Source organism: Cicer arietinum, chromosome 7 (assembly GCF_000331145.2).
Source record: "Cicer arietinum cultivar CDC Frontier isolate Library 1 chromosome 7, Cicar.CDCFrontier_v2.0, whole genome shotgun sequence".
NCBI classification, from domain to species: domain Eukaryota; kingdom Viridiplantae; phylum Streptophyta; class Magnoliopsida; order Fabales; family Fabaceae; genus Cicer; species Cicer arietinum.
In genome coordinates, this window is record NC_021166.2 from 60,309,761 (window position 1) to 60,337,695 (window position 27,935).

At 29.1% G+C, this 27,935-nt stretch overlaps 3 protein-coding genes across 3 annotated transcripts; 2 read left to right on the forward strand and 1 right to left on the reverse strand.

Annotated features, from left to right (window-relative positions):
• The first annotated feature begins 931 nt into the window (after nt 1–931).
• On the forward strand, nt 932–3,013 carry LOC101502292 (heavy metal-associated isoprenylated plant protein 4). The gene is made up of 4 exons (XM_004510142.3): nt 932–1,176; nt 1,287–1,468; nt 2,350–2,437; nt 2,541–3,013. Exons 1-4 carry the CDS (start codon nt 1,008–1,010, stop codon nt 2,936–2,938), a joined length of 837 nt encoding a protein of 278 aa, XP_004510199.1. The 5' UTR covers nt 932–1,007; the 3' UTR covers nt 2,939–3,013.
• Nucleotides 3,014–7,384: 4,371 nt separating this feature from the next.
• LOC101501959 (MLO-like protein 1) lies at nt 7,385–11,938 on the forward strand. The gene is made up of 13 exons (XM_004510141.4): nt 7,385–7,738; nt 8,238–8,491; nt 9,084–9,200; nt 9,295–9,355; nt 9,458–9,552; nt 9,710–9,784; nt 9,908–9,996; nt 10,139–10,188; nt 10,590–10,630; nt 10,767–10,976; nt 11,065–11,132; nt 11,233–11,293; nt 11,652–11,938. The coding sequence occupies exons 1-13, from the start codon at nt 7,546–7,548 to the stop codon at nt 11,877–11,879; spliced, it is 1,542 nt and encodes a 513-aa protein (XP_004510198.1). The 5' UTR covers nt 7,385–7,545; the 3' UTR covers nt 11,880–11,938.
• A 12,228-nt stretch (nt 11,939–24,166) lies between these two features.
• LOC101501646 (chromo domain-containing protein LHP1-like) lies at nt 24,167–27,654 on the reverse strand. The gene is made up of 6 exons (XM_004510140.4): nt 27,147–27,654; nt 26,743–26,768; nt 26,337–26,423; nt 25,104–25,865; nt 24,684–24,744; nt 24,167–24,565 (listed from the first exon to the last, which is right to left on the reverse strand). Exons 1-6 carry the CDS (start codon nt 27,480–27,482, stop codon nt 24,515–24,517), a joined length of 1,323 nt encoding a protein of 440 aa, XP_004510197.1. The 5' UTR covers nt 27,483–27,654; the 3' UTR covers nt 24,167–24,514.
• Between the last annotated feature and the right edge of the window lie 281 nt (nt 27,655–27,935).

Here is a 27,935-nt window from a genome sequence, read left to right on the forward strand (position 1 = left end):
CCCTACACTTTTTAGGTGATTGTTCATCCAACTCTCGTGTTTACTCATTTTTTGATTATTTATTGAATCATAACTTCTGAGAGTCTTAAATTGAATAAAATACACTATTATATCATAATTTTTAGTAGTGTATTTGGAGGCGCATGAACAAATACGCAGATGAATTAGCAACCTTTCTTATTAAATATGTATCTTAAGAAAATAATTAAGATACTATTCGGCCCAATACTTTTTCAATTTCTCTTCTCCTCAAAAAGAAAATTTGAGATAAGCAAATTCTAGGACAAACTATTATAAAAATTAGGTGGATGATAAAGAAGAAAAGTATGTAAAAAAAAAAGTAGAAGTTATTATTAGGAAATTCATAGTTTCTTCTCCATGATGACATATGAAATATGGATTGCATCACTTTCTTTTTAATTTGTTTTATAACGTATTTTTATTGTCTAAAACATCCTCAAGTTGAAAGTCAAATACTAGAAAGTGTATTCATTCTAAATGTTTTAAGGAAATTGATAATATGTTATTGGTGTGAAATATTTATTGACTTTGTTGGAGATTATTATATCTCAATAAACTCGATTGATAATTTTTTAGAGTCTCTTTTACCGATTACATTTTTTTATTCACAAGATTTGAATTTGAATTTAAATTTAAAACTTTGCTTAAAGATGCACCCCAATTAATGTAGTCTTTGTAAATTATCACCAATTTTAACAACAACCCTAGTATATTAATTCTATATTACTTACATAACTTTTTAATCTGAAACCAATGAAATATGCAACATCCTTAGGTACCAAAATTCCAATAGGACAAAACGTACAAGATTTTGCATTTTATTTGAGCAAGTTTCATGTAACTGGTGAGCTACCATTAGCTAAACCAACAAAGGAAATTAATTTGTTATAAGAAACTTCTAATAATTGTCATGCTTAATATTCTTGATCATTTTTTCTAAGTGTTTATTCTTTCTTTCCCAAATTAATTCTTCCTCACATTAGGAAATGGCAGGAGGTAAAGAAGAAAAGAAAGATGAGAAGGGAAAAGATAAAATGGAAGGAAAGGAAGAAAAGAAGAAAGATGATATTGAATTGATTACTGCTATTTACAAATTAAACTTGCATTGTCAAGAGTGTGGGGGCAAGATTAAGAAACATCTATTGACTACTCAAGGTATCAACTTATATAATTTTGATTAGTCATTTCCATATGCTTTTATTTGTTTTAAAAAAATAATCATGATTTTCTCAATAACAAATAGAATTGTAATTATTTTTTTGTAGGAGTGCAGAGTGTGGAAATGGATATTGAGAAAGGAGAAATCAAGGCAAAAGGAAAATTGGACCCTTTGAAAATTTTGAAGCTTATAGAGAATAAGAGCAACAAAAAAGTTGAATTAATATCACCAAAAGTGAAGCCTAAGGAGATTGCTACTACGGATAAAAAGCCAAAGGAAATTAAAGATGTAAGTATTTTTTATAAACTATTTTTTATTAATTATATATAAATGCTAATTTTATATAAATTAAGGAGATTGCTAATTATATATAAATTAGATGTCATTTCAATGTTAATATGTATAAATGCTAACATATATAAATTAAATACAAATTAGAAGCATATCTTAGAAGAGATAGTCATAACAGTATCATCATTTGTCAGTTGAGTTAGGGTTTAATGACTCCCGGAGACACTTGTTAGTGATATAAATATAAACACTTTTCACTTTAAATGTATTGGAAGTTGTGTTTTTAAATTTTCAAGTGTTTAAATTTTCTTATTTTCAAGACAAGATCACCATCTTAATTCCTTAATAAGTACTCTCTTTATTTAGGATTGATAAATTGGAACTCAAAGAAAAACTATTCACCGATTAGGTCAGTCTGCCCCAATCGATCACAATTTTCAGTTCATTCCCTTAGATGACAAAGGTGATGACTTATCACGCCCCTACAATTTTTGGTGTTTTACTAGATCTGACGGTCTAATATTAAAGAATATCGATCCAATAGTAAAAAATGATATTAACAAGTTTATCGGAAGCTCAAATCCAATAATACTTTTACATATTTTAAGTAAACATTGAAGAGTGAATGAGTGATCACTGAAGGAAATTTAGTTAGTTGACAGACTAATCCACCAAATTACAACAAAAAAATAAAAAGAAAATTATTAATTTTTCTCTCCAAATTAAAGTGATAATTAGAAAGAAAAAAAAATCAAAAGTCTACCCACATCAATGAAATGTATTTTTCTATTTTTATATTCAAAAGCAAATGTATTTTTGAATTACATTTAGGATTATATGCATGCATGACAATATATTTTTTTGTATTTGATTTCAAGCCAACTGTCCGAACTATCTCGGTAAAGGTTCACATGCATTGTGACAAATGTGAGGCTGACCTAAAACAAAGATTAATCAAGCACAAAGGTAACTCAATTAAAGACATATTATTTGATTTATATAATATTAATTAAGATCTTATTCTATCTTAATTAAGTTAATTTGATGTCATTTAACTAAATATATGCAGGTATTTTCAATGTTAAAACCGACAAGAAAGCTCAAAGTCTAATAGTTGAAGGGACCATAGAAGTGGAAAAATTGATATTATTTTTGAAAAAAAGAGTGCATAAAAATGCAGAAGTTATTTCCATAAAGGAAGAGAAAAAAGAAGAAAAGAAAGGCAATAAGGGCAAAGAAGAAACAAAGAAAAAAGAAGATGAGAAAAAGTCTTCTGGTGAATCAACCAAAGAAAAATTAGGAGAAGGCAAGTCTAGTGGTGAAACAACTAAAGTAATAGAAATTCATCATGGGCATACACAAGATGAGATTCAAATCAAGGACAAAAATGTTCCTTATATTATTCACTATGTTTATGCCCCACAACTTTTTAGCGATGAGAATCCAAATTCTTGTTTCATTTTATAAGTACAATATAAGGTTAAATTACATTTGTGGTTCTTTAATTTATTTCAGGTAAAGTTTTAGTCTTTTATCTTTTTTTTTTTCCGACTTGGTCCTTTATTTTAATTTTAAGTGACAATTTGATATTTTATGTTTTAAAATTTCAACAATGATATCCTTTTTTATACAAAAATTCAAAAAAAAAAAAAATTCAATCAAAACTCATAAAATTAATTATATTCTTCAATATAATACAAATTTCATCAAATTCGTAACGCAAATCTTCAAATAAACTCATATTTTCATACTTTATTTAATATTTTTAGGAATAAAGGACTAAATCGAAAAAAAAAAGATAAAGGACTAAAACGTTACCTAAAATTAAGTTAAGGGACCACATATGTAACTTAACGTATATTTAATTATAAAAAAAATATGTAAGTATACCATTACTATTTATGAGAATATTTTAGACGTAGTTTAGATAAAAGTTAAATTAATAGTTTAACGATTGTGATTGATTAATAATATAAAAATTCATTAGACTGACGTTGCATATAAATTAAATCTAAATAATTAATATAAGTTAAAGACTATTAATTGTGGATAGTTTACGACGAGGATAATGATGTTACACAAATAAAAATAAAAATGAAAATTAAGGATGTATGTTTTCTTATGTATATCATACTTATTATTGTATTTTATTACATATCTTAAATATGTTTTTTATTTTGTATATTCACACCACTTTCAATTTCAATGAGTGAGATTTTGTGTTTTCAAAATCAACCCACATTCATTTAAAAATAATCGAAAAAAGAAACCGCTAGTTGAAAGTCTGAATCACACTTCTAAGTGAATGTTATGTAATATAATCACTTGACCAAATTCTAAATATATAATCGATTAAAGTGATAATCAATTAAATGTAATGAAATTAATTCGTGAATTAATTTTAGATGGATTATTATATTATGAGATTGAGATAATTCTTAAGTTGAGTAAATTAGAAACACACTTCATTCTCGTAAAAAAAAATATTATATTCTAAATTTCTTTTGAAAAAATAAGATGCTCCCGTAATTGAGAAAGTGATACTAATTAATACGAAGATTTTCTTTAAGGAAAAAAAAAACGATTACTTATCGTTATATTAGAGGTTAATGAAAAAATAATCATCTATATATTTAGTATAAAACATAGGAGTGTAGATGTAAAATACAGGGTTTGCACAACTAGGTACATTTCCATTTCCCTTTATGTAATTAAACAAACTAAATTAAGCTTTAAATAAAGAATAGAAATAGTAACACGTTTTGATTGTATTTCTTTTCAAACTGAAAAAACTTTTATTTAAAAAGAAAACAGCTGAGCATAGAAAAGAATCCGCGTAACCCGGGAACCAGCCAATCAATCATCTACATGAATTCCTGTTATATTCTTATGAGTAACATTTATTTATCAGTTGAAATTTGAAATAATCCTTGACCAAGTCCTAAATTTACCAAAAGTTTTGTTGACTTAAGTAATTGCAATAATTATTAATATTGTTTTCAATATTCATGCACGTTATGTCTTACAATATTTATCGCATTTGATAATTTCATATATATTAGAAAAATAATAAATAAAAAAATAAATATTTTATTAATTTTTTTTATTATCTATTGAGATATTTTAATTACAATAAATGTAAAATAAAGAATAATAATTTAGAAGTGATGTAAAATATATTAGTTAAATGGTATAATTTAAATTAATTCATGCATCCAAAAGGACAATATTTTTTGCACATACAATAATTATTATTTTGGGACAGATAGTAAGTAAAGATCCATTTTTAATGATAACAAGGTGGTAAGAGTCTCTTTTAACTTATTTAGATGTTCTAAATTCAAATGTAAAAATGTAACAGTATTAAAATTTTTTTATAAATAATTTTACCATTCATTATAATCCTATTTAACTTGAAGATAATTACTTATTCACAAAATAAAAATATTTTTTAATAGAGATAAATTTTGGACTTTATTTATATCTGGACACAGTAATTTCTTTTAAAAAAAAGTTACCGTGTCAGTTTTGTTTTTGGTAGTATAAGTATAAAGGAGACTATACAGCTATCTAGGTCATTCCTCTATTTAAATTAGTGCTAATTATAAATTATAATTAATGTTTTTAATATTATAATCAATAAATAATTGTAATTTTTTGTTCTTAAAAATATAACCGCTAATACACATATTTCGTTCATAGCTAAATACACATATTTAGATACATTTTTAACTTTACTATCCATTTTTTAAAACAAGTTTGAAATATGAAATAGATGATTATTTAGAGACGGAAAGAATACTAAATACATATAAATAAAATATTTTGGATTTAAAAACTTACTTTTCAAAATATTAAATGTTTGTGCTAGTATCTAGTATCATAGTTACGAGACAATAATTATATTTTCTAATCTATTTTTCATAAAAAAAATTTACATAACGAATTAAAATGGTAATAAGATTTATTCTCAATAAAATATATGCAAAACTAACTCATTTTAAAAATAAAAAAAAATATAAACAAATTTGTATAACTTCTCTCCAATTTAATGATAATTTTTTTTAATTATCCTTCATTTAATTTAAATTATATGTTTTCAAAATGACTGAATATATTAGTCATTGAGACAATTTAAATAATAAATTTAAATTTTTTTTATTGATATACTGCATAAATAAAATATTTTTTAATATGTATAATTAAATACAAATCTTCTTATAATTTTTTCTAGAGGAAATATATTAATTACTCATAAAAGGATATTTTAAAAATTATATTTTAGATCACAAAAAATAACTATTTAGGATTACCTTATATTTTATATCATAAAAAAAATAGATATTTTTTTTCTTAAAATTAAGACTAAAACAAGTAATTAGATTTTTTTCATTTATATCCTTCTTTTTTAAAAAATTTGACCAAATGCCACACATTAAAAAAATAATACAATCCTACTTTTTAGTCTCAGTTTGCAACCTAAGGATGCAACATGTGAAATTTTTTTTTTTCATCCTAAATAGAAAGGTCGTATCTCAAGAATATGACCATCTCCTACTATATATATATATATTTACCATGTTATTAAATTTTTTAATTATTATTTAATAAATTATAAATAATTAAAATATTTAAATATTTAAAAAACTATTAATAAAATAAAATACATTAATATTAATAATAATTTTAATAATATTCTAAATTTTAATAAAAATAATAATAGTAATAATAATAAAGTAAATTATTTTAATAAAATAAAATTTATTAAATTGAATCAACAAAACACGTTAAATTAAAGAAAAAATACAGAAAATTAAAGAAAAAAATACTTCAAATTTATATTTTATTATTATTGTTTTTATTAATTTTTATTTATTAGATAAGAAAAATAGGAGGAAGTTGTTATAATAATGTGGCAAAAGAGCATGAAGTTGTTATAATAATTTGCCAAAATAGGAGGAAATTATTATAATAATTTGCCAAATACAAATAGGAGAATGTTGTTATAATAACGTGTCAAAAGAAACAATGTATTTTATTAAAATTTAGAATATTATTAAAATTATTATTATTATTATTATTATTATTATTTATTAATGTATTTTATTTTATTAATAATTTTTTGAATTTTTAAATATTTTAATTATTTATAATTTATTAAATAATTTTTCAATGTGTGACATTTTGGTCAATTTTTTTTTTAAAAAAAAGGGATATAAATAAAAAAATCCCTAAGTAATTGTCTAAAATTAACTATTTTTTTATAAATATATATAGAAAGAGAGAGATGAGACATTTTTATAAATCCCCAAGTAATTCAATCATAACCCCATTAGTAATTTTTTTTTTAATTGTTCTGTCAAAAAGTTTCTTAATTATAGATGAAAAAATTGTTTTTTATTTATTATATTTAATATTTCTTCCATCTCAAATTATAAATCTCTTTGAAAAAAAAATATCTTAAGTTATAAATTGTTATGTAACACCAATGGAAAAAATTTATTCTTCCTAAATTATCTATGTCTATTTTCTCTTTTGTTAATATCAACGCCTTCACCTATCATTATTAATTTCTTTTGTTAATATTAATAAAAAATAATAATTTTTCACTTCATTTCTTTACAATTTAATATAAAAAAATTGAAGTTTTTAACAAAAGCAACAAAAAATATTAAATTTAATTTGTATGAAATTTTCACAGTAATTGTTTTTAAATGAATTAAATTTGTATACAAATTTTGTGTATATGTAGTGTATTTTTACTCGTACATATGTAGTTAATCACACATCATTTCATATATTTTTTACAAAAAATCTTTAAATGTTAGACGAATAAAGTAAATCTCAAATTTGATAAAGTTCTATATCAAGGACTTGACTAGAAATTTGACCAATTACTTGTATTGGTTAAATAAAATTAAATGGACGAAGAATACAACATGAGAAAGAGTGGATAGTATCTAGTAGTTGTTGTATTTGTAAATCAACATATTGCAGTTGTAACATTAAGTCATAAACACAAACAATAAAAGTAGTTAATGTTGTTGAAATTCAAATATTGACACACACACAACATGAGTGGTGGTGGAGAAGGAGGTGAAGAAGGACCAGATTTGCAATTTACTCCAACATGGGTTGTTGCTCTTGTTTGCACTGTTATTGTTGCCGTTTCATTTGCGGTTGAACGTTCTCTTCATTATGTTGGCAAGTTTCTCAAGAAGAAAAACCAAAAAGCACTCTTTCAAGCCTTGCAAAAAATCAAAGAAGGTTTTTCTTTTTTCTTTCTTCTTCTTATTATATTTTTTTTTTTTGTCTTAATCCTCGTGTCACTAGCATAAAGCTACCAATATTTTTTTTTGAGTAAACCACAAATTTAATTTTTGAAAATGTAAGATGATGTCACTTTGGTATCAAACTCAACCAAAAACTTAAATTTGTCGGTTAGTTATTAAAATAGTTGGTCAAAATAGTTCTATAATATCATAGACTAAACTATTTGACAATTTGATGATTCGATAACTAATTTAAATTTTTTGCTGAATCAGAGTTCAAAATGACAGCGTCCTATACTTTTAAGACTAAAAAAATGGTTTATTCAATTTTTTTTATTATCGATTTCAACTAGGATTTAAAATATTATTATTATTATTATTATTATTATTATTATTATAATATTGACATGATCATCAAATAATATATGCATAGATATCTGATATGTTCAAGTTTTATTTATGATTTTGATTATTTTGTTTTTGTGTTTATGCAGAGTTGATGTTATTGGGTTTTATTTCTCTGTTTCTGACGGTAACACAGAATAGAATTACAAAAATATGTGTTCCTGAGAATTGGACTCATCATATGCTTCCTTGTAGTCTTGATGAAAAAGATGAAGAATCCAAAAAATCCACTTCACATTTTCAGACTTTTTTCTCTTCCAATGATGTTTTCGGCACTACTAGGCGCCTTTTAGGTGATGACCATCCATCAACAGAAGAAACACTTGGATATTGTGCTGCTAAGGTATTGAAATAATATAGGAATTTGGAATCGGTTCCTTATCTAAAGGGTGAAATTCATTGAGTAAATTGTATGTTATGACATTCTTTTGTCTCGTACAAAGTTTTAAATTACAGTTGCAATTTTATCTTGTCCTCATTTTGAACTAATGAAAAATTGTGCACAAGATTTTTAAATTATGAAAAAGTACATAGAAAATATCTATCATAGATTCATAATGTCACAATTGTGTTTATGATGTAGCTCCATAATCTTTAAAGTCTTTTTACATTAGACTGCAAATGCAATTCATAGAATAATAAATTGCATATTATGACCCTTTTCAAAGTTTTAAATTGTGGTCACAGTTCTATCACAACTTTTGAAATTTTGAAAAACTGAATACAAAATTCCGGAAACAAATAAATACTCTCTCATAATGTCACAATTGTGTTCGCGATGCAGTTGCAATTGTTGAAACTTTTAAAATCTTCACTTTAGACAGTTATATATATTATGTTAATTCTCTTGATGTTATTTAGACAATTTTGATTTGATGATTTAATCATGTTATCCACTTTAACCATATTTTATATTATTGTTATGTTAATTTCAGGGCAAGGTGCCTCTATTATCAGTGGAAGCACTGCATCATCTGCATATCTTTATTTTTGTCCTAGCTGTTGTTCATGTGACTTCATGTGTTTTGACTATAGTTTTTGGAGGATTAAATGTGAGTATCTAATCTAATCATAAGCTTTTTTTTTAATTATACATTGTGTTTCTTAAAAGCTTTTATTATTAATAAGAATTGTTGTCATTAATAGATTCGTCGGTGGAAGCACTGGGAAGACTCTATTACAGATGAAAATCATGAAACACAACATGGTAAACAAATCATTAGCTTTGTTTGTGTGAACCATTAAACTATACACTATAATTTTCTAATTGATCATTAATCTTTATTATATGCATATTGGTCTAATGCAGCGCCAGATCGAACTGTGACTCATGTTCATCAACATGCTTTTATCAAGGATCATTTTACTGGTTTTGGCAAAGATTCTGCTATAATGGGATGGGTGGTAAGTTATTTATATGAATTTAAGAGCATGAAATCTTTAAAAATATAATTGGATGTGTAACTTAATGTAAAACATTAGTTTCATATCAGACATAGTTTTCTAATGTTAAAACTATTTTTGCCATATTATTCCTTCTAATATTTTATTTATATTTCAGAGATCCTTTTTCAAGCAATTTTATGGATCTGTTACAAAGTTGGATTATGTGACATTAAGGCTTGGTTTTATTATGGTAAGATTTTAGTGTACTATATATATATATATATATATATATATATGATGTCAAATAAGCTTCAATCTTGTCATTATTTATGAACGACTAAACAATGTTATTAATTTTGTTTATCTGTATTAGACTCACTGTAAGGCAAATCCAAAGTTTAATTTTCACAAATACATGAATCGTGCCCTTGAAGATGATTTCAAAAAAGTTGTTGGTATTAGGTATGTGTTTCTATCAAACTTCTATAATTATCACAATCTTCATCAATAATTAGTTGGCCTGATTTTGTTTGTTATGCTTATATTGTAAAGATATTGATTCTCTCTTGTCACTAATTCAACATTTTATTTTAATGCTTTGCAGTTGGTATCTTTGGGTCTATGTGGTCCTCTTTTTGTTGCTTAATATCAATGGTATGCAACAAAACAAATCTTGAAATTTTTGTTATGTTTCTCATTAGTTGTGCTACATGTTGTCTATATTTACTACCTTTAATTAAGACATTTGACTATTATGAATTATCACGAATAAAAATATTTTTAAAATCATACTGAACCGATCAGTTCAATGGAAAGTGTCCAGTTCGCCATTTAATTTAATCTCGGTTGCAATATAGTTTGCTTGAACTAGATCACACCATGGTTGCACCGCGATTTGGTTCGGCTGGTTTAATTTTTTATTTTTTATGTTTTGTTAATTATTTTTTACTTTTTGATTTATTTATTTGTCAGTCGGTTAACCTGTGGTTGAAGTGATTGGACCATGACTCAAATGTTTTGATTTAAGATGTCTTCTTATTTTCTTATTGCTTCAGGTTGGCACACATATTTCTGGATTGCTTTTATTCCTCTCATTGTAAGTCTCTTCCTAGTTTTGTTTCCATTGACATTTATGCATAGTCACATTGCAAAGGCACACTTATATAATAAAGAAAATGAGACATACATTGTCATTGTAAACTACTTAATTTTTTATGGTTTATATTATGCAGCTTCTACTTGCTGTTGGAACAAAGCTAGAACATGTAATAATTCAATTAGCTCATGAAGTAGCTGAAAAACATACAGCCATACAAGGTGAATTAGTTGTTCAACCATCAGATGATCACTTCTGGTTTCATCGTCCACGCATCGTCCTCTTCTTGATTCACTTGATCCTTTTCCAAAATTCTTTTGAGATAGCATTCTTTTTTTGGATACTGGTAAACATATTAGTCTTAGTTAACTCAAATTATTATATTTTCTCTCATTACTTTAAAGATTATAACACTATCATCATGTGTATCTCAGGTCACATATGGTTTTGATTCATGTATAATGGGAAGAATTCGCTACATTATTCCAAGGCTCATTATTGGGTAAACACAATATACTAAATTTTTTTTAAGTAATTTTGAATCTTAATTTTTTGTATCTTTTATCATTTTTCTTACACCTTTTTTCTATTAATGTCTGTAGGGTATTTATTCAGCTGCTATGTAGTTATAGTACCCTACCATTGTACGCACTTGTCACACAGGTGAGTTTTACTTGTTTTTCAAATTGAAATACATATGTTACATTATGACATTTTTTTTTTTTTGAGAAAATATGTTATGTTCCGAATTCTTATTTATTGTTTTAATTAATAATTACAAAAAAGTTAAATGACTTCAACAGAAGAAAAAATAAATAAATAATAACTTTATAAACGTTTAAAAAGATAAGTGATAAGTTTGTAAAAGTTTTAAAAGATAAATAATCCAAACAGAAAGAAAAAATAAAAGGCTTTTAAGTATTACGCTTAAATAAGATAAAAGACTTGTAGTGTAATTTTGCCTCATAAACTTTAAATTGATGATTTTTGTGATTGATTGATAATGTTTGACACAATGTAGATGGGAACTCATTTTAAGAGTGTTATATTTGATGAGCAAGTACAAGCAAGGCTTGTTGGTTGGGCACAAAAGGCAAAGAAGAAAGGATTAAGAGGTGATAATAACCAATCTAATCAAGAAAGTGCTCATCATGGTTCAAGTGTTAATATTCAGTTAGGGTCAATATTTAGAAGAGGATCAGTCCCAGAAAACAATACTATTGTTTCTAGAGATGAAGAGTCTGGATGAAAAAATAGTCATGTAACAAAAATGTTAATAGTTATTATATATTATAATATTTTTTTTAATGTGTTCTCTCAGTCAAAATTTTGAGGTAATCATGTTCGAGAAACATATACTAAACATGAGCATATTCTCCACTTGATAGAAAAGCCATTTTTATAGACTATGGGTGATCTCTTGACTATATAAATTTACATTAGTCTTTAAAATTCTTATATTATGAAAATTGAAAAATCATATGGTTAATTGTATATTAAAACAAAAAAAACTAAAATTACCAAAGTTTTTTTAGAATGGAGACATTAAAAGAACAAGGATTAAAGTAGTGAATCTTTTCACTTCAGCTACCATTTGATACTAAACGGCAAATGTTGATGGATTCCTTTATAGTATTAATTTTACATCAAGTTTTATTGACTAAATGAGTCGAAAAAAAGTTTGTATTAATTTCATTAAAAACACTACGCCAAAAATGTCATTTAATAGCGCTCCGTTTACAACGCTTACTAAATACAAGTGTTGTTGTAAATATATTTTAAAAATAACGGAGCCTATCACAACGCTTTTTTGACAAACGTTGTTATAGGGTCATATAGCATTTGCGCATAATGTTATAAGGCTTTTACAGCGCTTTTCTAACAAGCGTTGTAAAACGAAGCGCATTCACGTATTATTTTACAGATCTTTTTCCACAAACGCTGTAAAAGACATGCGCTTTCAAATAATTTAACTACCTATTACAGCGCTTCTTTCACAAGCGTTGTAAAAGACATGCGCTTTCAATCAATTTAACTACCTATTATAGCGCTTTTTGCACAAGCGTTGTAAAAGACATGCGCTTTCAAATAATTTAACTACCTATTACAACGTTTTTTTCATAAGCGCTGTAAAAGACATGCACTTTCAATCAATTTAACTACCTATTAAAGCGCTGTAAAAGACATGCGCTTTCAAATAAATATCATTTAAACAAATTTACGAACCCTCATCACCTCTACTCTGGGAACCCTCATATCCTCTACGTACTGTGCGGCCATCTACATTGTCTCAGTTATTTTTTACTTTGTTTTTGTCAACAAATCTTTAGTTTTTTAATAATTGAAAACTAATAAATTTTTATATATTACTTTTTTTTTTGAAATTTGTTGATCTGTTCTGTTTTGAAATTGTTATTAGATATGTTGATATTGGTTTCTTTTTGAAACTTGTTGATATGTTTTGAAAGCTTATTATTTTTGTAACTGCATTTATATAGGTCGTATAATATGGATAGGAAATGGATGTCTGCCAATCGATTGTCAAAAGAGTATGAAATTGGAGTGAAGGAGTTTGTTGAGTTTGTAGTGAAGAATGCAAAAGATCCAAATAGAGTCGTTTGTCCTTGTTTAAAATGTTGTTTTGGAAAACATGTTAGAGAAGATGAATTAGAATGACATTTAGTATGTAATGGAATTGATCAAAGCTACACATGTTGGATAAGACATGGTGAGAGAAAAAAAAAAAGGAAACATTAATTTTGAGAATGGTTCAATATATGCTTCAACTGACTTCGATACAGATACATATGAGCCGGACCGAGTTGATGAGATCGCAAAAGCAATTGAAGAAAATCTTCGAGATTGTCCTAAAATGTTTGAAAGTTTGTTGAGTGATGCAGAGAAACCATTATATAATGGTTGTACTAAATTCACAAGACTGTCAGCGATATTAAAGTTGTACAACTTAAAAGCGAGTAATGGATGGTTTGATAAAAGCTTCACAGAATTATTAACACTCAAAAAAGATTTGTTGCCAGATGGTAATGAACTTCCCAGTCGAACCTACGAGGCTAAACGAATTTGGTGTTCTATTGGCATGAGTTACGAAAGGATTCATGTGTGTCCTAACGATTGCATTTTATTTCGAAACGAATATGAATTACTTAAGGCGTGTCCGAAATGCAATGTCTCTCGATATAAGAAGAAAGAATCTACTCCAGCAAAAGTCGTGTGGTATTTTCCTATAATACCAAGATTTAGGCGCATGTATCGCAGTGAAGAAGATTCAAAACACTTGACATGGCATGCAGATGAAAGAATTAGAGATGGAATGTTTCGACACCCTGCAGATTCCCCACAATGGGCAAAAATTGATCACGAGTATCCTGAATTTGGGATAGAGTCAAGAAATCTAAGACTTGCACTTTCTACTGATGGAATGAATCCACATGGTATTCAAAGCATCTCAAACAGCATGTGGCCTGTGATTTTGGTAATATATAACCTACCTCCATGGTTATGTATGAAGCGTAAGTTTATGATGTTGTCTCTGTTAATTTCTGGACCCAAACAACCGGGGAATGATATCGACGTATACTTGACTCCTTTAATTGAAGATTTAAAAATTATGTGGGAGACAGGTGTGGAAGTTTATGATGGGTATAAGAAAAAATGTTTCCATTTGAGGGCTATGTTGTTCGGCACAATTAATGATTTTCCAGCATATGGTAATTTATCAGGATATAGCATTAAAGGTCAGTGTGCATGTCCTATATGTGAAGAGAGTACAAATTGGATGCGGTTGAAACATTGTAAGAAGAATGTGTTTCTTGGACATCGTAGATTTTTACCTTATAGTCATCAGTATCGTGGGTGGAGAAATGCATTCAATGGAAAATCAGAGGAAGGTAAAGCTCCTTTAGCACCGACTGGATATCAAATACTTGAAAAAGTACAAGGTTTGACCAATAAATTTGGCAAACCTTTTGCGGGAGAGCTGGTGAAAACTGGGTGGAAGAAAAAGTCAATTTTCTTTGAATTGCCATATTGGAAGTCATTGTATGTAAGACATTTCCTCGATGTGATGCATATTGAGAAAAATGTATTTGAAAGTGTTATTGGTACGTTACTCAATGTTCCAGGAAAGTCTAAAGATGGCGTCAATGCAAGATTGGACTTGGTCGATATGGGAATAAGAAATGAACTGGCTCCAGTAAAGAAAGGAAATCGCACATATCTACCTCCAGCCGCTCATACTCTATCTAGAAAGGAAAAAATTGTTTTATGTAAATTTCTACACGAAGTTAAAGTTCCAGAAGGATACTCTTCGAACATTAAAAATTTGGTTTGTATGAAAGACCTCAAGTTAAAAGGTTTGAAGACCCATGATTGTCATATTATAATGGAGCATTTGCTACCAATAGGTATACGTTCCATTTTACCTGAAAAAGTTCGACTAGCCTTAACTAGATTATGTTTCTTCTTCAGGGAAATTTGTAGTAAAGTGATCGACCCTCAGAAATTACCGACATTGCAGAGGGAAATTGTTGTTACTTTGTGTGAGCTTGAAATGTATTTCCCACCATCGTTTTTTGATATAATGGTTCACCTTACTGTTCATCTGGTTAAGGAGACACAACTTTGTGGGCCAGCTTATATGAGATGGATGTATCCGATAGAACGATATATGAAAATATTAAAAGGGTACGTAAAAAGTAGAAGTCGACCAGAAGGTTGTATTGCTGAACGATACATTGTTGAAGAGGCTGCTGAATTTTGTACTGAATATCTGTCCAATGTTGAATCCATAGGGCTTCCCATGTCTCGTCATTCGGGAAGACTATCAGGAGAAGGGATAACTGGAAGGAGACTACTGACTATATCAAGGACAGAATGGGAGCAGGCACAATTGTATGTTCTGCACAATGATGATGAGGTTCAACCGTATGTTACAATACACATTGATCAGTTATCTCGTTTGAACATGAATAGGAATCAAAATTGGATAACTCGAGAGCACAATCGAAGTTTTGTAACATGGTTAAAAAATCACATAATGTCAAAATTTGATATAGACCCCGGATCAATTTCAAATAGATTGAGGTGGCTAGCAAATGGTCCGAGCTTACATGTCTTTTCTTACACTGGTTATGTTATTAACGGCTACACATTTTATACCAAAGAACAAGATGATCAGACCACTATGCAAAATAGCGGAGTCACTCTCGTAGCTGAAGCGATGCATGTCTCAAGTGCAAAAGACAAAAACCCAATATATGCAAATCTATCATATTTTAGGGTTATCGATCGCATATGGGAGTTAGACTACACAATGTTTCGTGTTCCCATATTTGGTTGCAAGTGGGTCGATAATAATAATGGCGTTCAGATTGATGAGTCAGAATTTTTGCTTGTCGATTTTAATAGGGTGGGATACAAAGACGAGCCTTTTATTTTAGCTTCGCAAGCTCAACAAGTGTTTTATGTCACTGATCCTTCTGATGATAAATGGTATGTTGTCCTATCGACCAATAAAATAAGTGATGATAACAATAATGATGAAGATGTTGGTAATGATCTTTTATTTGCAACATCACAACAACCACATGAAATTGATTCAACTGATGATGGTTTATATCTTAGAGATGATCATGATGAGCGAATTTGGATTAATCCATCGTTTCGTAATGTAAATGGACAAACAAATGTGAATCACACCAGGAAAAGAAGAAGGGCATCTTAATTGTTTTATATAAGCCATGCATGTAATCTGAATTGTGTTAATGTAAATATGCATGTAATCTGAACTGTGTTAATGTAAATATGCATGTAATCTGAATTGTTTAAACATTTTTATATAAGCAGCCATTTATTTAATTTTTTGATTAATTTATTTTCTGCTTATATTTAGCTTGATTTGAGTGTTTTATACTAAGTTCATGTAATTTAATATAAACTAGTAATTTACATGAACTGAATATAAATTAGTAATTTACATGAACTGAACTGAAAAAGAGCCTTAAATATAAAAATAAAACAATGAGGCCCTTTACAGCGCTTATCCCTTTTAAAATTAAAATAAAAAGGCCTTTTATAGCGCTTTTTCAAATAAGTGCTCTAAAAGGCTCTAAAAACACCATTCATATAACATAATAAAACAAGGAGGACTTTTACAGCGCTTGTTCAAATAAGTGCTGTAAAAGACCCTTATAAAAATAAAATAAAAAGACATTTTACAACGCTTATTTGAAAAAGCGCTGTAAAAAGCGCTGTAAGAATAACATTCATATAACATAATAAAACAAGGAGGTCTTTTACAACGCTTATTGGGAAAAGTGCTGTAAAAGAGCCTTTTAAAAAATTAAATAAAGACACCTTTTAGAGCGCTTTTCAAACAAGCGCTGTAAAAGGCTTATAAAAAAGCGCTGTAAAAGGGTTTTATATATAACAGTAACCGCTTCAGTTTCCTCTTCATTACGTAAACTTCACTATCATCTCAACCTTCATCGTTCTTCTCTTCTTTTGCAAACCCTATCATCCCGTCCATTACGAACCTTATTTCCACGATCATCTCCTTCATTTCGAACCTTATTTCCATCCAAGATCATCTCTCTCATTGCACACAATATATTTTCATTGAAATACGTAACCCTCATTACGTATTTCTTCAAACCGTATTTCTGTGAACCATATTTCTGCGAGCTTTCTGCGAACCCTCTTTTCTTCGCATTTCGTCTTTCTTCGAACCCTCATTATTCAGGTATTGATGTTATTAATTTTTTTTTGTAATCACTAAACTGCATGTTGAGCTTGTTTAAGATATACTGATACTGATATGTACTTAGAATAATGCATGTTGAGCTTGTTGATGTTATACTAAACTGCATGTTGAACTTGTTGTAGTTAAATGGATACAAACAAAGATTTAGAATGTCAAAATAAAAAAGTTGGCACCACTAAGACTTATGAAAATGAAGTCAAACGTGGTGCAACTATAATGCAAAAAGTCATTAAAGCAAGGAGCAATGGCACCAAGTTTGAGGTTATATTATACTATACTCTGTTTGTTGTGTATTTTTTTATCTTTTTTTAATAGCATGTACTTACTATATGAGTTTATTAGGTTGTCTGGAATGAGAATGGTCAGCCAATTAACCCCAACAGCTCAATGTTTGTAAGTTACATCGGGGCTGTTGTTCGACAAAATATCCCAATTACGATTGATGATTGGAGAGATAAGGCGTTGAAGGATGCCAAAAATATACTATGGAATGACATTCAAGTAACTTTTTTGATCCACTCTTTTGTCATTTATAATTTTTTTCATTTAAATACTTTACTTATAATTTTTTCATTGCAGACTACTTTTGTTCTTGATGAGGGGAGAAAGAGTTATGTATTGAGAGTTGCTAGGAAAATCCACCGGGGATTTAGATCTCACCTCTCTAATTTCTATCTAAAAGATAGAGAAGAAAATACAAATGCTGAAGCTCCAAAAATATATAAACATTATATATCAAATGATGAATGGAGTGCATTTGTATCCAAACGTTCGGACCTCGCATTTGTCGTAAGTGATTAATTTATTAGCATTTGTGTTTTATTATTCATATTCGTAGCGTATTTTAAATTTTTACACAATTGCTATTTTTTTTTTATATAGAATATTAGTAAGACAAATCGCGAAAGGGCAAGAAATCCAACCCACCCATACAAAAAATCACGTATGGGATATGCATGTCTTGATCAAAAACTTGAAAGTAATTAAACATCACTTTTATATAATATTGAAGTAATTTGCATTATAAACTATAGTGTCTAACTAATTTGTATTATTTTGTTTATGATCTTAACGAATAGCGACAAGACACCCAATCAGATCAACCGTTGGGTCGTCATATATTGTGGAAGGAAGCGCGTGTAAATAAAGACGGAGTGGTTGACAATGAAAATGTCCAAAAAGTAGTAGAACTTTGTGTAAATATTATCACTTTAATATTTTTTAATATTGTATTTTATCACTTGAATACTTTTTAATATTGTATTTTAAAAATGCTATTGAACTTATCTTTTTAATCCTACATGTATTTTAGGAGACTATCGAACAAAGTTCTGAAAATCAAGAGGGCAACAAGGATAGTTGCAGGGACATTTTAGGTAAAGTGTTTAATGTCCCTGAGTATTCCGGTCGGGTTAGGGGGAAAGGATTTGGCGTCTCCCAAAAGCTATTTTTCTCAAGAGAAGCGCCAAAAACCTTCCAATGAGGAAGTATTAGAGAAGCTCAAAATCCTTACAGAGCAAGTGGCACTTTTGGTGAATACGAACAAAGACAAGCAACTCCCGGATCAGCTCCAACATGAAATACAAATGGAGAGTGAAACCGCGAGTTGCAACGTCGGTCTCAAAAGTATTCACGAGGTAATTAATTACTTACTTATGTATTAAACAAACTTATTTATTAACCGTACTTATGTTTTAACTATTGATTTAGGGTGTCACTCCATGCGTGATATACTTGTCCTCACCTACTCATCGGAAGGTGGGAAAAGGAAAATTGTACAATACTTCGGGAGAAGTATTGCACAATACTCCGATCCTTGCGGGTCATGTCAAAGTATCACCTATTGTTGCTTTCGAACCAACAGCACCGTTGCCAATACCGGACAACGATGGAGATATGCAGTTATTAGGCGAAGCTATTGGAAGTTACGCGGCATGGCCTACACATCTTGTTGCCCTCGATAAGGTATATTTAATTAATTGAAATATATGTTTAATTGATATGTATATTTAATTGATGATTTTTTTCCGCTCCTAACTTTAATTTCACATTTATATTTAGATGCTGAAAAAGCCTAAAGGGAATGATAAAAAGATTCCCAGAAACGAATCAAATACATCTCCCGCAAAGGTTTGTCATTTTTTCAGATTCAATAAACTAACATTTAACCTCATTTTTGTAGATCCAATTAAATAAACCACCCGTACAGCCAAAAAAAGCCATCAAACCTCAAAAATTGGAGGCTAATAGAGCTTGCAAACTACAAAGGCTAGAGGATAATAAAGCTGCCAAAGTTGCAGCAAGAACACTAGATCGGGGAAAATCAGTCGCTGCTGCTGCTGCTCCTAAAATAAGTCAGCCATGCCTTGCTAATTACGGGCGTGTCTTGACATCCAAGTAAAACGGAACATGGGCAACAACGACGATTCGCGCATCATACCCATGAATAAAGCTATATTCGGAGATGAGTATGATGAATTTCTCGAAAAGGAGCACATTTACGAACTTCTCAACCATAAGGAGCTTAGTGCTACTGTCATGAGCTTGTACATAAGGTAAAATAAACTTTTAATTGCATTTATTGGTAATTAATTAAATGTATTGGTAATTAATCTAGTTTAAAATTTTCATTGAAGGTTTTTGTATGAGAAGGTTGTGTGCACGCACAAATTATCAAATAAATACTCATTCTTGTCTCCGCATAAGCTGTCGATGTGCAAACTCGATCCAGTAAATGTAAAGAATTACATTGTAGATATGTTATTAGGAAATATAGAAAATGATAAATTGTTCCTCACACCATATAATTCAGGGTACGTAATTATATATTATTTATTTATATCTTTTTTAATTGATGAGATTTTAATTTATTAGTTGTGTATAAACAAAATTGCTTAACCAAATTTTTGTTGTTGTAGGGCACATTGGGTGCTATTTGCAATCAATGCGGTCTCTGAAGTTATATACTATTTGGATCCATTGCATGACAATTACAACAATCACTCTGAAATAAAGACTATGTTCGACACGTAAGTAATATTCATTTATTTCTTACATATGTATATAAATAATGTGTTTGTTAATGCTATAATAATCACATTTATTCATTCGATAGTGCCTTACAAGTTTTTCGATCTCAAAGAGGTGCTACAGTGTCGAAGCAAAAGTCTAATAATATCACATGGATCCCAATAAAGGTTTGAAATATATGCTTTTAAATTTTTATTTACAAATATATGCCTTTACGATTAATGCACAAATATTTTATTGACTTATATGTTTTATTTTACAGTGCACTCGTCAAACAAACAACATCGACTGTGGATACTACGTATTGCGATTCATGAAGGAGATTGTTGACAAGAATAAAACTATTATCCCAGAAACGGTACGGTATTTTCATTATATGATTTTCATATATAAATTATCTATATATTTGATACTAACTTAATATGTTCAATTTTTATATTGCAGTACTTTGACAATTCCAGTCCATCATATTCTGAGGAAGATCTAATGGAATTAAAGGAAGAATGGTGTCAATATGTGCTTGAAATGAAAATTATTTGATTTTCTGGGAAATAGCATGTTATGGGCAAGGGATCTGAATATTATATGGTAGCTAGTGCATATTCTGTATATTCTAATAGTTATTATATGTATATGATCATAGGACACAATATATGAACATGTATATGAATATGTAGTTAATTAGGTTCAATGTATATGTAGTTAATTATGTTGTAAATTAGGTTATATATATGTATCTGAATGTAGTTAATTAGGTTGTAAATTACAGAGTTACATAGTTACATATATGTTAATTAAGTTACAGAGTTCTGTTTTTTGTCTACTGATTGTGTGAACTGCTTATGGTATTTGAATATATGTTTTGTTGTTGTGTGAACTGATTATGAACTGATTATGGATCAAAATAATTTTGGATAAAAAGCTAAAAGACATTGCTTTCTATAAAAAATGCCATAAAAAGCTAAAAAGCACTTTTCAAAAATTTAATTTACAACAATTAAAAAAAAATTGCACATTTTACAGCACTTTTTTGAAAAAGCGCTGTAAAATGCACACTCATAATTCATATATTGGGTGCGCCTTTTACGGCGTTTTTTCACAAAAGCGTTGTAAAATGTGCACCTATAATGCATATATTGGGTAATTATGGGTGTGCATTTTACAGCGCTTGTTCAAAAAAACGTTGTAAAATGTGCACCTATAATACATATTATGTGCGCGCATTTTACAGTGCTTTTTCACAAAAGCGCTGTAAAAGGTGCATAACAAGCGCGCGTTATATCTACATATTTTATAGCGCTTTTTTAAAGCGCTGTTGTATCTTTTACAGCGTTCGATTCCACAACCTTTTTTTTTTTGAAAAAACGCTGTAAATGGATTAAAAAAAAGCCATGTAAAATCATATTTTTCGCATAGTGAAAATATGCTCCTAGACCACATTTGAGTGACTAAGTGAAAAAATAATTGCAAATTACCAAAAGAAAACTTCTTATATCATATAGCTACAAATTTTACTACATTTATACGAAACTTTATATACTTATAATGACAATCATATACGATTGAATAAATAAAAATTCAATATTTATGAAATCAAGTAACTCAACTTAGACCAAGTTTAATTTAAATATAATATATAAATATAAATATATTATACAAATTGAATAAGTCTTACATAAACACAACTTTAAATAAAAATATTTGGACAAAAAAAAATTAGTCGCTATTTTCTCTTTCAATTTTATTTATATATTTGTATATGTGTTTTTTACTTTAAGAATGTGTTTAGATGTGATAATTGGAACAATTTGGTTTGCATTGACGAGGTCATGTTAACCGACATACACATTTGTTCATTGTTTACTTATATTTATATTTTTTGTAATCGTATTTACAACAACAACATGAATAAGAGGCCTTATAGTTTGAAACCTTAAGTATGGTCTCATTATTTTTATAAGAGATTATACAAAAGAATGAAGAGCAAAACTAAGAGCAATGTTCCCAAGCCAAATCCAGATTCATCATAATCATGAGGTTTTGTACTATAAGATGACTTGGAAAAGAAGGGAAATGAATAAGGGAAGTAAATAAGCACAAAAACTAAAAGAACAAGAAGCACAAGGATTAAAGTTGTGTAACTTTTCTCTTCAGCTTCAGATGCCATTTGATAGAAAGATATTGACATGTCAAACATGGATACCATGCTAGATCCATAGATTACCATTCCAAACACTACCAAGAATAGAGATGGCAACAATGGTGATGGGCCTTCCATGTTTTCACTATTGTGTTATTATGATTACTATGTTCAAAGAAGCAATCCAATTTATATAAGGGAATTGATTTGTCGGGTGATTTATTGTTGTTGTAGATATATAGGAATGGTGACTTTATAATAAATTCTTTATTTGGTAGAATATTTCTAATTGGTTCAACTATCCCAACGTCTAAATACCTATTTTTTTTTTAAATAAATAAATTGAGTCAAAAAATTATGATTTTGTAGAGACATAAATTTATAATAGTATAAAATTTACTAAGTATTTAAGTAGTTTAACACATATTTCTTGAAATTAGCATAACAAACAGTCAACATATCATAAATAAGATCGAACAGTTTGAAAAAATACAAAATTTATTTTTTATTTTGTAATTTTAAATAATAAACTTGAATATAAATCATTCGATCAAGATCAGTCAATTCTTTATGTCCAAGTGCGTGATTGTGGGTTTCTACTAACTGCATGGAACTCATGTTCCAAATTTCTTTCCATTTGTTAAATATTTGTTGAAAAGAGTTAACTAACATAGGAACATCAACTGAAAATTGTGGTAGGTAGTTGAGAAAATGAGTTAGATGAGCTAGTCAACTAATTAAAGTGAATAATTCCAATTAACTAAAGAATTTAGAATTAGATATAAATGTATTAAAATAGAATTGATCTAGTTCAACATTAATCCTAGCAATCAAACATAAAGATGGACACTCAAATTAATCAACATGAGCTTCTTTGTTTTCTTTAAAGTTCTTGAAAGCTTTCAATGTTTGTTAGAATCCAATTTAAATGTGTTATTTTTATTAAAATACAGGTTTAGATTGATGAATTCAAAACTTGTACACATTGAATCAACCCACTAATTTAGTTGAATTTGGCCTAAACATTAATTGGCTTTGGGTTTAGTTTATAAAACTAGGGGATGTAGAAGCTAAGTTGATCAAAACATTTTGTAGTTGTAACCACAACATTCCTTCTTTGACAGCCAACACTCCTTAAGATGAAAATACAAACCTAATTTCTCTTTACACAAAATTACAAATATGAATCTTGTAAATAAAATAAAAAATTAAACATTAGAAAAAAAACTACCCCTACCAAGAAAACTTACTTGAGTCATCTAGACTTAGGGAACTAAAAAAAACTTTTAAACACCAAAACTCTAAAACTAAACATTAAGAAAAAAGCCCTTCTTTCCAACCAAACACTTTCATGCTAAGACAATGCGATTTAATTGTTCAAAAGTGTAGTTTTTGTCCAAAATCACAATAGCACAAACTCTGTAATTCTGTCAAACCCAACGTCAATCCAAACATGCACCGAGAGAACCGGGTAATAAATGGCATTTCATTGAGATTTACCATGCATCTCAATTATGAACAACTATTGTATTTTCCTTTATATCATGATTATCAAGTAAATCAACCAATCAGTACTAAAAAAACATGGCATGCAAATACAAATTGTTCACAAATAAATAAGAAGTTCCATAAATGTTGAAATTAAACCAAAAGAGGGTTTTGTTCTTGACCAATTCTACCGAAAGAAATAAAAGATCGCCTCCAACTGAAAATATCAAGTTCTTTGTGCTGTCTCCAATTCATCAGCATGCATCACAAAATGTAGCCACAAACCACTAGAATGTTTAAATAGTCATCATACCTATATATCACTAACAAACAAATCTTTCCTTAATTACCCTTTACTATCTCCAGCATCTACAACAACATAGCTAAGGAATACATCAAAATCTAGCTACACACATGAAGAAGCCCTCTCCTATAATCTGTTCCATCACGATGATCTCGGACTGTAGCGCAGATGCTTCTCATAGAAATTAATCAACTGAAACAAACGAAAATACATGAGCTTCATGTAAAAAATGAAAAAAGAGCTTAGAAACATTTTGAAATAATAAGATTAATAAGTCTATGAAGCCATGCAAAGTTGATATGGTGATTACCACAGTCGGATATTTTGCCTTGAGAAATCGATTATCGACTATAACTTCTGATCCATCAGACCTATAAAGTTAAACCAGATTGATAAGCTATATGTCAAGAAAAATGTTGTAAGATAAAAAAATAATATACCTCATTTCATGAAAGAGGTGCAATGGATAAAATTTCATAGATGCTTTAAGTGAAAACATTCAAAAAGTTTATAAGCCACAAGTATTCACAAAATTAAAATATGTATTCAAAACTACCATTCTTCCATTTCTATACTGAAAGTCGAAATCACAGAAAAAGATTTACCTTAAAAATGTGAAAAAAGTTAGTATTTATCTAAGCAAGCATTTATAATGAAAACCAATGCAGGTGTAAAATTTTGGTCAAAAGTATAGCAAAATAAAAAATTACTGTTAAGTTGAGTAACTGACCTCATAGCTATGAAGCTCACCAAAACATCTCGCTGCTCCAAGGCGTTGGCTACTGCAGGTGAAAAGCCTATTGGCCTTATAATCTTCACAATTTCGCGGGCAGGTTTAACAGGATCCGGTATTGCATTATAAACAAGAGCCGCATTATAGGTAGCCCGATCTGCATCATCAGTAACCTCTGTTTGTGCAGGCGCAGATGCATCAACATTTGGTATGTGTCCTGAATGTGTCCTGAACCTCTTCGTCAGAATAGATTTTCTCCGTTTTCCTACTGGCTTGCCGGGGCCAATTTCAACCGGTTCTGTGCCAGCCACATTTGGTTGATCATTCATTTGACTATCCTTTTCTGGAGAAACCATAGCTTCTTGAAACTGTATTGCAAGGTTGTCTGCATCATTTCCATTCAATGCCGTAACTTTAAGTTCACTAAGCTTAGGATCATACTCATTATTTTCATTAAACTCTTGAGGAGCAACCACGAGCCAATTATCATTAGCATGATTTGCTTTTCCAAGATAGCTTCCATCGTCATTATTTTCTACTTCATCAGCAAACAGCACTGTCCGAGGAAACGCGGGAGTATTGGGAATAACAGGATTACTAGGTTCACTGACAGGGGCAGGCTTTAAATGATTGGTAGGTTTGCCAGTTTTTAAGCATCTAAGGCTGTAAGGAGTGGCAGAACGTTCCACCCTCCTCTTGAGTTGAGCATGCTGAACCACATGCTTGCGTTTGCGCTTCCTACTCTTGGATGATTTGAAGCTTTCAAAACAATGAACAAACAAATATTTGTAAGGAAACAAGTTATAATAAAAATCAATTCATTAAGCACTTCTAGCACAAGCACCTACCATAAAAGTGTTTATGTAAAATCTATTTATAAAATAAAAGATAAAATAAAGTCAAATAGTTTTCATATAAGCTATAAGATGTTTTTGTATAAGCTATAAGCTGTTTTCGTAAGTTATAGCTGAAAACAACATGCTATAAGTTGTTTTCATATAAGCTCTCTCGAGCAATCTCATAAGTGCTTATGAAGTTATGACTAAGTCTATCCAGTTTCTGATAATCAAAGTCTTTGTTGACATAAGTGTTATACACATTTCATTAATAATCATAGCAAACACTACACAAATATAAAACGTAAATTTGGAATATGTATTTCATCCTTACTCATAATTTAACACAATATAAAACAAAACGTGAACATCATACATAAGAACAAGGAAATACCTCTCCTCAAAAGCATCAACAACATCAGGAACACCAACTAAATTTCCTGGAGGCTCCCAAGTGTTTTCTGACTCATCCCATCCCAACCTTCAATGATAAAAAGTAAACAAATATATAAAATATTATTAAAAAATATCACAGTTAGCACTTTTCCCTTCAGTTTTATCTCAATGCAGCATCTTAGCCAAGTAATTAGGGCCAAACAGTTAATGAGCTTCATCAAATGACGAATCAATCGGGAGTATCCAAGTTCAAACTCTGGTCGAAACAATTTTTTGTCAGGTTTTACTTAACTCCCGATCAGACTCTGAATTACTATGACCCCTTTCTCTAAGAACCGCAGAGTTAAGACAATAAAATCTCAATCCATCTAAACAATAAGAACAAAACAAAAAGGGGTACTCACCATTTTACAAAGTACTCCACTTTACCCTGTAAAATTGCCACCAAAAACAACAACAAAACACATAGTCATGCAAAAGCAGAAATTAGACAAAATAAAATGATCATCAAACCCTATGCAGTATTGTCAATTATGGATCGCGGAAAATAACAATTTGTTCAATTTAGCGCCACAATAGCAGCTATTTGAGAACACTTTGTACTGCATGTCACAGATAATAGCGGTTTCTTCAAATTCCGTTACACTACATTGCTGTAGCGCCACAATAGTGGCAATTTGACAACACTTTATTTAGTATGACAGAGCAATAACCATAGGTTCAAATTCCACAAATTGACAACACTAACTCTTAAGACAAAAAAAATAAAATAAAAAAAATAAAAAATAAAAAAGAATATAAAGTTGACCTTGCGGATTCTCTTACGACGAATAGCTTCAACTTCAAAGTAACCATCACCAAGAGAAGGACCACCTTTAACTCCAACAAGTATAACCTCATTTCCTTCTTCTTGTTGTTGTTGACCATCTGATTCATCTTGTTCTTGTTCTTCTTCAGCAACAGAATCTTCCAATTGGGTTCCCTCATCTTCCCCTTTTTCCAACTGGGTATTCTCCTTTTCAGCAAAAGAACCATCTTTCTTACCATCACCACCATTTTCACGCTCTTCAGCAACAAAATCGACAACAGGAACATTGTTCGGAGCTTCTGAGGTTGTTTTGTTCATCTCTTCTTCACCCTTCATTATCAGTACCAAAAAAAAAAAACAAGAAGAAGATGAAAGGTTAAAAATACACAGACACAACAACAACGTTAGAACGGAATCATCATTATCGTATTCTCCGAGAGAGAAAAAAAAAGTGTGTGTGTTGTGGAGTGAGTGTGAAGCTGAGTTGTGTTTGTTTGTAAAGGAATGAATCTATGAAACTCTGTTTAATTTAATTTAAAGCTCTTTCTCTTTGGCTAATTTTTTCGCTCTATGTTCTCGTCTTGTTGCGTTTTTTTTTTCTTCAAATAATAATACTCCTATTTGTCCTAACGAATTAAAAGTAAACAAATTGTTTTGGAAATTGTGTATTCTAATTTTTTAAAGTTTTAAAAAAACTTAAAAAAATATATTTTACTTTTAAATTATTTAATGTGTGTTTTTTTTTATAATATGTTAACATTATTTATTTTTATTTTATTATTTTATTTA